The 10,964-nt window shown below is 43.2% G+C and overlaps 1 protein-coding gene across 1 annotated transcript in view; it reads left to right on the forward strand.

The window, feature by feature from the left end:
- Window positions 1-10,745, forward strand: part of POMGNT2 (protein O-linked mannose N-acetylglucosaminyltransferase 2 (beta 1,4-)) — a 30,836-nt gene extending 20,091 nt beyond the window's left edge. Inside the window, exons 2-3 of the mRNA XM_060248848.1 lie at window positions 2,420-2,517; window positions 8,425-10,745. Of these exons, the coding sequence (XP_060104831.1) occupies window positions 8,518-10,254 (1,737 nt within the window). The 5' untranslated portion in view covers window positions 2,420-2,517; window positions 8,425-8,517 and the 3' untranslated portion in view covers window positions 10,255-10,745. The remainder of the gene's footprint in view (window positions 1-2,419; window positions 2,518-8,424) is intronic.
- Window positions 10,746-10,964: the final 219 nt, after the last annotated feature.

A 10,964-nucleotide genomic window follows, 5' to 3' on the forward strand; every position in this document is an offset into this window, starting at 1 on the left:
GGGCTTGCAAACTGTGTTTGGGAAAGGATTTGTTGTTTATTATGGCTGTTCTGTATGTGTGTGTGTTCCTTAATAAAGCCATGCTTGGAAATGCTACTAAAGCCTGATAAGGGACTTGGGGTATGGCAAATTAAACTTTCATTTAGTGGAAGTACAACTGCTGGAGAACCGTTTGAAGGCAAAAAAAAAAAGAGGATGAGAAAATGAAGACTATATCCAGGGGAACTTCTCTGCTGTATTTTTATTTTTAGGGAATGGGAAAGTCTCTATGCTCCACCCCCAAAGTCCCCAGGTATTTCTTGAATTAGACATGGCAACCCTACTTGGAAGTCATGGTGACATCTGGTGACTGACCTCTACGGAGGGCCTGGAGGATGTTTAGAGAGGTGATTAAATAAAGCCTGCTCCTGCCTTCATCTCTGGTATTCCAAGGAGGTCTCCCATCCAAGTATTTGCCAGAGTTGACCCTTCTTAGCTTCTGAGATCTGATGAGATATGGCTTGCCTGGGCTATCCAGAACAGGGCTCAGTCACCACATTCTTGAGTCCCACCTTGAAAGAGATAAATTAACTGCAGGCACACAAAGTTCATGAACATCTACAACCTGGACTAGGACTTCTAATAGTCATGCTAACCTATGAGGGGAGATCAGGTTGCTTGATCTCACACAGCCACAGCAGAAGAAGATTTGTTTTTTATAGCCCGCTTTACTCTATGGAGTCTCAAAGCAGTTTGCAATCACTTTCTCTTTTCTCCCCACAACAGGCATCTTGTGGAGGGGCTGAGAGCAGGGCCAGATCTAGGGGGGGACAGAGGGGGGTGCTTGCCCCGGGCGCCAACGGAGGGGGAGGCGCCAAATTGGGTATGGAGTCCACTGTATTCTAAGGGCCTATCAGATAGAATGGCCCAAAAGGGGGCATCATTTTTTTTAATTTTGCCCCCTCTCAAAAAACATGTAGATCTGGTCCTGGCTGAGAGTATTCTGAGAAAACCATGACTGGCCCAAAGTTACCCAGCAGTCTTCATGTGGAGGAGTGAGGAATCAAAGGACTAGATCAGTCCACGGCTATTAACCATTACACCATGCTAGCTCTCCTAAAACCTCACTTGGCTATGTTTTCCATGTGAAAAACACCATGGCCCACCTTATATAACAGGACACCTCATCTGGAACAATGGACAGTATCCTGCTAAGCTGTGCACAGGTTTCCTGTGCTTTTCTTTGTTCCTTCAGCTGTCAGAAAGATCATTCCTCAGGGTCGTGGGACCCAGCTGTATGGGTTAGAATGGTGGGGTAAGGAAAGTTAAGGGATAGAATTGTTTTTCCATTTTCTTCCACAAGTACCACTAGGATGGGGGTCAGTTTCATTCCCTTAGCTCTCCTTGCCCTAGCCCACTAATTCTCATGGTGTCTCCTTGTCATGAATCCCATGAATCCAAGAATTCTGCTTCCAGGCCTCAGAAAAGGCTGTAAGAATGGAGGGGAATGTTGGGAAACTTCCACACACAGACGGTTGGATACTGCTCAGTGTGTTGCATTTAGGTCTTATCACAAGTGACTCTTAAATTATGTAAGTTTAGAAAGCTGAAATATTTATTTTTGCAAATGATTTCACACAGTATATATAGCGAACATTCTAACTACTTTGTCATTCTGTCAAATGAAAACTTCTATGTGCTCAGCAGTTAGTGTATGTGCTCAGCGGTTAGCATATATTAAGACAAACAAAAACTAATTCAGTAAAGGACTTTTGCCTCTCCTTTGTATTTGAATTAAAGCTTGTCTGCACTTTAAATGCTTGAGGCAGAGGTTCAGTAAATAGGTTTGTCCACCTTGCCATTCATGATTCAGAAAGTGTGGTAAGTATTTCACACTCAAGGTATCTTGTTTCATGGGTAGTTATAATACCTCTTTTGTTGTCGTGCTGCTGTTTTAAATGCTGGAATTGTACAAGGAAGATTCAACATTTGTCACATTTGCAAGTGTGAACTGCATTAGATGTGAGCTGCCTTAGGAGAGTTCAGTGCCTTTGTACTTAAACATTGCAAAAGGTCAAGATGTTGCAAGGGTACAAACAGGAAAAGCATCACTTGAAGAAGTGTTGTGTTACTAAAATGTGATGACATGAAGGAGATGTGGCTCCGTGGCAAAGCATCTGAGGTCCCAGGTTCAATCCTTGGTAGCTCCAGTTAAAATGATCACATAGAAGGGGATGTGAAAGACTCTGGAATGTTGTCACTGGTCAGAGAAGGCAATACTGACCTCAAGAGACCAAGAGTCTGACTCGGCACAGGGCATCTCCATGCGTCCATGTGTCTCAACTAGTGGTTGCTTTTAATATGCAAATTTCAGTGACATGATTGGAAGAAGCACAACTCTTCCCTGTACCTAATTTATCTTTATTGACTTTACTTTCAGCATTTGCCAGTAATGAAAGGGGTGTGATGCTAGGCCGGGGGTACAGATCCTGAAGACGAATTGAAATCAGCTTGTTTTGAATCTTAAAACATTGGCAGGTATGTATAAGTCTTTTGGTGTATGTCCTTTCTTTGCATGACAGCTTGTGCAAGCTGTTGTTTATGACAGCAGGAAGCTGTGGCCTTCACATTGCAGCCTCACCAGGGAACAAACCTCTGTTTGGAAGCAACTAGGATGTTAGGAAAATTATACAATACGGTCCTCCTGGGGTCAGAAACAGGAGAGTGATGAGAGATTTATCTTGAAAGGTGCTGGGGCCTTTGTAATTTAGATGCAGGGAGAGGGGGTTGCATGTTAGGTAACCCATGGCAAAGAAAAACCCAACCTCTGCATGTGGAAATCTAGTGTGTCACAACAGATGCAAATCTAGTTCTTCTCCCCTGACGTGCTAGCTTTCAACAGGCAGGGAATTTTGTCTAGAGGGATCTTTAGATATGTCATCTTTCCTCCCATGTAGTTGGAATTATAATTCCAGGAGTGTTGTTTTTTGAACTGTTTTGATTTGTTGTGCATATATGGATACTCTTGTGTGGAGTTCAGGAGCAAACATGAAAAGCTGAAAGCCTGGGAAGAAGCAATTTTTGCGCTAAGCAAAAAAAAGCCATTTCCGTGAGAAATCTGCACAAAGCTTGTTCTTGGGAAGAACCTGGAAAATTCTAGAAAAGAGAAGCATTTGCAGCCACTACCTTTGTTCCTTTGTGTGTGTGTTTTGCCACTTTTGATTGAAATTATGTTTCCATCCCTCTCCTACTCTTGCTCTTTCTTATGTGTGGGTGTCTCTCCTTTTTAATTGCTTCAAATGCATACCAGGTTTGTCTCCAAGACATTCTTGAGCTTTGGGAAAAGGGCATCAGGCTATTTGTTTCAGCCAGCCTGCCCTTTGGGGGCTTTTGGAAATTTCAGCAGCCATCATCCTGCCTGCAAGGCTGACCTCTGGGAGGCTAACAAATTGAGGTGAGCCTGCTGGAGCAATTGGACACCACTAACAGATGGAGCATGCTCAGACAGCGGAGGGGGCTGGGGAAAGGGAGTAGTTTTAGTTTTCTAGATGACACACAAACTCCTGCTGTGACAGCTCTCTCTTGGGCTGGGGTGAGTGGAAGGACAGAGAACATTGCCTTGCAAGAAAGCCTGTTGTGATTCTCCTGTCTCCTGGGGGTCTCACGTTTCTTTTGCTGCAGCAACATCAGGTGCGCCTTCATGCATATGTTGAAACCCTAACCCACCAATTTGGGTCCTTCCATCCATGGAGTAAAATAGAAGCAGTAGCTGTTGCTAATTAACACATTTCCTTGGTGAGTGTTAAATGCAATTGTGCTCTCTTAACTGGGCTGTTCAAACCTGAAAACTCCAGTTCTGCTGGATTTGTCTGCTGGCGCTCCCAGGTGCTGTTTGTTTTTTTTATTGTGTGTATCAGACTGCCATTCAGATTGATTTATGTGCAAATGAGGACTGTATTGCATGTGATTGAATGGCCTGGCTTTTCTGCAACATCTTCCGCCTTGGTGGTGGAGGAAAGGACTATAAAGGCCAGGGTTCCAGTGATGGGGGATTAAAATTGGGTTCTCTTTGTGGGCTTTTGGGAATTCCACCCCCTCCCCCATGGTTCCACATGTTTATGTGATCATGGGGAGATTTTTTAACCTTTCATGTGGGCTAAGCAGCCAGAGTTTTGAGGCTTTCATGAGAATTTCTAGCATAGATTCCAGACATCCATGGTAAAATTACCAGTATTAGATTACCAAGTTAATTTTTAGAACTGCGTTCAGGTGTTGGTTTTGAGAAAGGCAACTGGGGGAGGGGGGATAAAGAGAACATTTCTTGTCCTCTTCAAACCAGTAAATTGGAGGATTTGGACTCCTGTTGCGTTACTGTTCACCAAAAGACACAGTCTTGCTCCTCCCTCTAAGCTGTGGAGTCTTGTGAGCAAAAATTCTACTTTGTGAGCTACTGGCATTAAAGTTGTGAGTTACTGCATAAATTAGTTTGCTCTGGGACCATTTTTCCTGAGCTAAGACAAAAATGTGTGAGCCAGAGGCTAAAAATCTGTGAGCTAGCTCACACTAGCTCAGCTTAGAGGGAACATTGCCTGTGAGGTAGGTGGGGCTAGAAAGAGCTCTCAGAGAACAGCTGTTGAGAAAACAGCGCTGAGAGAGCTGTATGTGAAGGAGTGAGGAATCAAACCCAGTTCTCTCAGAGAGCCTGCGCTCATAGCCACTACACCAAACTGTCTGTCAGCAGATCTCACATAGCAGCTTTTTGAAAACATGTTTATAGTTGTTAAGACTATATTACTAGAGAGGGTTACAGTTTTTAAGGTGATCTTTTTATAGATCTCCTGCATTATATGGGGCTGTTCAGACACACAGTATAATCAGTTGTTGCTGCTTTTTTCATATCGGATTAAAAGTGGCTGATCAGGCAGCAACATCTGCCTCCCGGTATTAACTCGTAGTAGCACTCCCCCAATCCTTCACCTGCTCCTTTGCGGTGTTTTTTTGAGTTCTCCAGTTTCACCTCGTAGTTTCCCTGTCTGGATAGTTCTCGACCAACTTCCGGATGTCTGAAGGCTGTCCTGGACCAAAAGGAGCCTCAGACATCCAGTTTACGGTCACCATTTTTTTTTTACTACTTAGCGATATAAGCATAACTGCATAACCACATGATGTTTTAACCTATGCGCATAATGTGTGCATGCGCATAATGCCCATAAAAGTGAAGAAAAAATAACTGCATGGTGCCATCGTGTGGATGGCAGAAGACGGTTTCACCGCGGAGTGATTCGAATTGCAGTATGGCAGTCTGATCGATAATATCTGGAACGAAAATTTTCAGAACAGAACTGGGTCAGTTTAACACGGACTCAACACGCTGTGTGAACAGGGCCGTTGTGTGGTTTCACCTTTAAAATTAGCTTAACTTTGGCTCCAGGAAACATCAGTATTGGAAATTAACATTGCAGTCCCTTGCAGAGCCACATGCTTCTAAACCCACTGACTTCAATGAATTTAGAAGGTTTAACTTTGCTTAGGATTGCTCTGCATGTATGTTTGAGTCAATCACTTGATAGTAACTTATTATGCATGTAGCTCATCGTCAGATCTGCATTCAAAGATGTTTTTCACCCTTATTCTTAATTCTTGAGATCTATCTGCATCGTGACAGACTTTCTGAAAATTCTTATGATTCAAGTGAGACATTTGAAAGAAATTGCGCTCTTCTCAAACCACTGGAGCCACTGTATTTAATGTTAGCATACAGTGAATTGAGATGGATTGATTCAATAAAGGAAGTCTTGGCCCCCCAGTCTGTAAGACCTGAGCAAGGCTATTAACGACAGGACATTTTGGAGTTCATTCATTCATAGGGTGACCATAAGTTGGAAGACAGCACTTCACACACCCACAGTGGATATGGACACCTTGTACAGACATTACTGTCATTTTTGAGGCCCTTAGAGACAGGAAGTGACCAGGTACCCCACCATTGTGCCTGGAGCTAGTTCTAGCTGAGGACACTTTTTTATTTATCTATGAACTGTCATCAGCAAGACCCTCAGAGAGGAAGCAGCCAAGCCCATCTGAGTTCAGCTGTGCTCAGAAAATCCTTTGTAAGGGAACGTTGACTTCTGTTTTTTGATTCCTCACAACTATGTTGGAAGCCAATACTGATCAAAACATGGGATAAAAATATAGTTAAAAGCATTTACTACAAGTGTGTGTTTTCCAGGGTGTGTTTTTTTTAGAAAAAGCCCAGCAGGAACTCGTTTGCATATTAGGCCACACACCCCTGCTGCCAAGCCAGCCAAAACTGCGTTCCTGTGCATTCCTGCTCAAAAAAAGCACCATGTTTTCAACCATATTCTTGCTCTGCACTTCTTTCTGTGTCTCAGCAGCAGAGAAGGCTCCTGGTGACTGGAGCCACAGTAACGTTGTGGTTTGAAATGCAAAGGGATCGATATAAATTTCTTGGACTTAAATTGCACATGATTCCTCCCCCATATCTGTGTCGAGTAAAATTGGTTTATAATTGTTCTCTCCTTCAGAATTGCTGTATCAGAAATGAGGCTCACGATGTTTCCTTCTCATACTTCCCTGTAACCCTAGTTGCAAATGTGAGCCAGCTGGTTAGTAGACTACTTGGTACTCATTGAGAACTCAAAAGCCTACTGAATAAAAATCCAGGAGAAACTGAAATTGTTGCCGGTTCAGATATAAAGGGCTAAATGAAGTAAGCCCTCTGCTAGACATGTGAAATAATGAAAAGCTTGTTGAAATTTTAAAAAGTCACAGCCAAGTTTTCCATATCAACCTGAAATCGTACAGTGGGTCTGTAACAAGGCTTCCTAATGCTGCTTCTGCTGGTTTATATTTCCTAGGCAGAATATTAAGACAGCAGTCCTTCACTGTATACCTCTAGCATGAAGATATTCCACCCCAGACTTTGGGGAGAATGGACCGTTTATTCTTCCTCTCCCCTCTATATCAGAATACCTCACTTGCTTGGATTGCTTTCTTATGTTCTCAGTCTCTGGCATTGTTCCTTTCTAATGAAGATGCCTTGCTCTTCCTTATCTGTGCTCAGCTTATTTTTTTCCATGGCTGCCAGTGTGCTGGATCCCCTGTATCCATTTCCATGAGGAGCATTCTGCTGCTATAAGAACACTCTCTTGCACCACAGGGGAACATCAGTGTTATAGGACTTTTTAAAAAATAAGCTTCTCTTCTGCCTTGAAGATAGATTGGCCAGTTGCCTTCGTCTTCTCCCCTACATTTTCTTCTCTCCCTTGTTATCTGTGGCTCACTGAGTCTTAAACTGCTTTTCTGTTGAATGCTGGGATGATCCAGCTTGGATTTCCTGCATACAGCAGGAAAGATGGCCTGGGAGGCCCCCTCCAAAACGAGGATTTTGTGGCTGTAGATTTCTCTGCTTTCCTATGTAGTAGCAAAAGTGGTTCAGCCATATTGGCCCATGGAAAATCCAAAAACAAGAACAAAATCCATGTAATGCCTTTTACTAGAACCAACCAAATTGATGCAATGAGTTGTGCAAGCTTTTGAGCTCACCAAAACTCTTCATCAAGTCAGATTTTATTTATTTATATTTATTTACTTTGGATTTATGTCATCCACTCTGCAAGCGGACTCTGGACGGCTAACAGTCATGGTAAAAAACAATTTGAATTACAGTTATAAAATGATAAAAACATGTACAAACAATTTAAAAACTAGATATTTGGTGCTATGGAATTTTTTTTTAACATAGATGGATCAGATTATATTGATGTCTCAGTTCCTCTGGTAATCTGTTAGTGGTCCTACTGATGGTATTTAAATTCTGGAAAGGCTACTTGAGTTCTGGTGAATTGGAAAGTGGTTATTAAAATTTAGCGCCTGCCTTCCAATGTTCATTTGTGCAGTTTGAAACAGTGGGATTAATGAATGATTCCCATCATTGTGCTACATCACTTGGTCTCCTCACTGATAAATGAAAAATCAGGATTTTACTGTTGGTTTTCACAGGGGGGAGAAGGGGGTAAAGAGCTCCTGTTTGGTATTGCTAGAGAAATGGAAGCGTGGCTGTAAATGCATCTTCCTCCCTTGAAACGTTCCCAGGTTGAGAATAGAAGATTGGAAGAGAGCCTTGAGAACAGAATAGATTGGCTAACAAAGAATCCACGGCATCTGCACACCAATCTGCAGTATGACATGGGGCTTTTTTTTATTATTGTTGTTGTTTTGCTTAGAAAGTAGCACTGCTAAAATTAGAGAGCAATCCGTGCTGTTTCTGTGCAGCTGTTCACAAGGGTATTTTTAAATTTTATCTGCACGCTTTCTTTCTTTGCATGAAAACTGAATAATTTATTAACTCAGTAAAAACTCCTGATAATTTACAGCATGAAAAGTTGTATTTTAACTGTTTTTTTGTATTCCCTCCCCCCCAAGGTTTTTGCTTCCATCATGACAAAGAGGCCTCATGATGCCCCCCTCTTCTTTTGCGTTCTCCACTTGCCATCTTGCTAAGGCTTCGGGTCAAGAATGAACATAGCGGCAGTGTTCAATGCCTTGCTAGTGTCTGTCCTTGCAGCGGTGCTGTGGAAATACATCAAGCTGCGAGACCACGTCTCTGTGCTGGAAGAGGAGCTGGTTCTCACTCGCCAGTCCCAGGAGCTCTCTCAGGTCCGCATCGACTACCATGCCGCACTCCAGGCCCTGGTGGAAGACGGCACCCGAATGGTGTGCACTGGCAGGATGCACACAGATCGAATATGTCGTTTTGAGTCGCTGTGTTATTCCACGGAGGCAGAGGAGTTTGTCTTCTTCCACAGCAACTACTCAGTCATGCTTCCCAACTTGGGCTCCAGAAGGTTCCAGCCTGCCCTCCTTGATCTGTCCTCAGTGGAGGACCACAACACGCAGTATTTCAACTTTGTAGAACTGCCAGCTGCAGCACTGAAATTTATGCCAAAGCCGGTTTTTGTTCCCGACGTGGCACTGATTGTGAATAGGTTCAATCCGGACAACCTGATGCATGTCTTTCACGATGATCTCCTCCCGATCTTCTACACCATGCAGCAGTTTCCAGATTTGGATCTTGAGTCACGGTTGTTTTTCATGGAAGGGTGGGGAGAAGGCCTGCACTTTGAGCTGTACAAACTGCTGAGTAACAAGCAGCCACTCTTGAGAGAGCAGCTTAAAACCCTTGGGCGGCTCCTTTGCTTTACTAAGTCATATGTGGGACTATCAAAAATCACAACATGGTATCAGTATGGCTTTGTTCAGCCCCAGGGACCAAAAGCCAACATCCTGGTCTCTGGCAACGAGATCCGACAGTTTGCAAAGTTCATGATGGAGAAGCTGAATGTTAGTTTGGAAGGAACGCCCCAGGAGGAATATATTATCGTGTTCAGCCGAACTATAAACAGACTAATTCTAAATGAGGCAGAACTTATCTTGGCACTTGCCCAAGAGTTTCAGATGAAAACCATTACAGTTTCCCTAGAAGATCATACTTTTTCAGATATTGTCCGCCTGATCAGCAATGCATCCATGTTAGTCAGCATGCATGGAGCCCAGCTAGTTATGTCTCTCTTCCTGCCAAGAGGAGCCACTGTTGTAGAACTCTTTCCTTATGCTATAAACCCTGAACATTATACACCTTACAGAACACTGTCTACTCTTCCTGGCATGGACCTCCAATACATTGCTTGGCAGAACACTGAAAAGCAGAATACTGTGACCTACCCAGACAGGCCCTGGGATCAAGGTGGGATCGCTCACTTAGACAAAACAGAACAAGAGCGCATCATGAAAAGCACAGAAGTTCCCCGTCATCTCTGTTGTCGAAACCCAGAGTGGCTTTTCAGGATCTACCAGGACACAAAAGTTAACATTGCTTCCCTTATCCAAGTGATCAGGCAAACTGTGAAATCCAAGCCTGGGCCCAGGAGGCAGAAGTGGGCTAGCGGGCTCTACCCAGGCAAAGTCCGAGATGCCAGATGCCAGGCCTCTGTCCAAGGAACTGCTGAAGCGAAACTCTCCGTGTCTTGGCAGATCCCTTGGAACCTCAAATACCTGAAAGTCAGGGAGGTGAAATATGAAGTGTGGATACAGGAGCAAGGAGAGAACACATACATGCCTTACATCTTGTCTCATCAGAATCATACGTTTTCAGACAACATCAAGCCCTTCACGAACTATCTGGTGTGGATTCGCTGCATTTTCAACAAGAATCTCCTGGGACCCTTTGCAGATGTGCTGTTATGTAGTACGTAAAATGGCCGCCCCATTTGGGAGATGCTGCCCTGGCAAGTGGATTTAAGAGAAACAAGCTGGTCCAATCATTCTGTAGTCTGTAGATAACTGAAAGGGACTACAGACCATGTCAGTGCCTAAGTGTCCATTTGATTGCATTCAATGTGTCTTCTCTTCCCCATATGGAATTATTTCCTGTTTGTCTGTAACCTTTTTTTTGGTCTTTGACAATAGCCTACAGGCATGAATCTATACACTGGCAATCAGGATGGAACGTAATTGTTGATGTACCTTGGTAATAGTTTGAATCCCTCTTATTTGCGTGATAAAATATCTTAAGCCCAATTTTAAGCCAGAATTTGGTTATGTCACTGGATGAGCAATTTCTGTGTGTTGTCCAGTATTTAATTTCGCTCAAACTCCCCCCCCCCCCCCAAAAAAAAAGAAACTCTATCTGTATCCCAGAACAAAGTATTTGGTACTTGAATCTTCATTAAATTGTTGGAAACCAATTTAGCCACTCTCTTTTTCTTTAATAGGCCTAAAGTGAGTATTTTAAAAATAAGAGTGGCTGTAGCTCAGTGAACAGTGAAGCATCTGTACATTTTCGTTTTAGCATTATTGGTTTGTTTTACACCTACTGCAGAAATAACTATGAACACAAGGTAAATGTGTTGGGCCCAACAGTGCTTCTGTAGGCACAAAGCTTTCATGGCTCCCCACAAGGGTAG

Source organism: Heteronotia binoei, chromosome 10 (genome assembly GCF_032191835.1).
Source record: "Heteronotia binoei isolate CCM8104 ecotype False Entrance Well chromosome 10, APGP_CSIRO_Hbin_v1, whole genome shotgun sequence".
NCBI classification, from domain to species: Eukaryota; Metazoa; Chordata; class Lepidosauria; order Squamata; family Gekkonidae; genus Heteronotia; species Heteronotia binoei.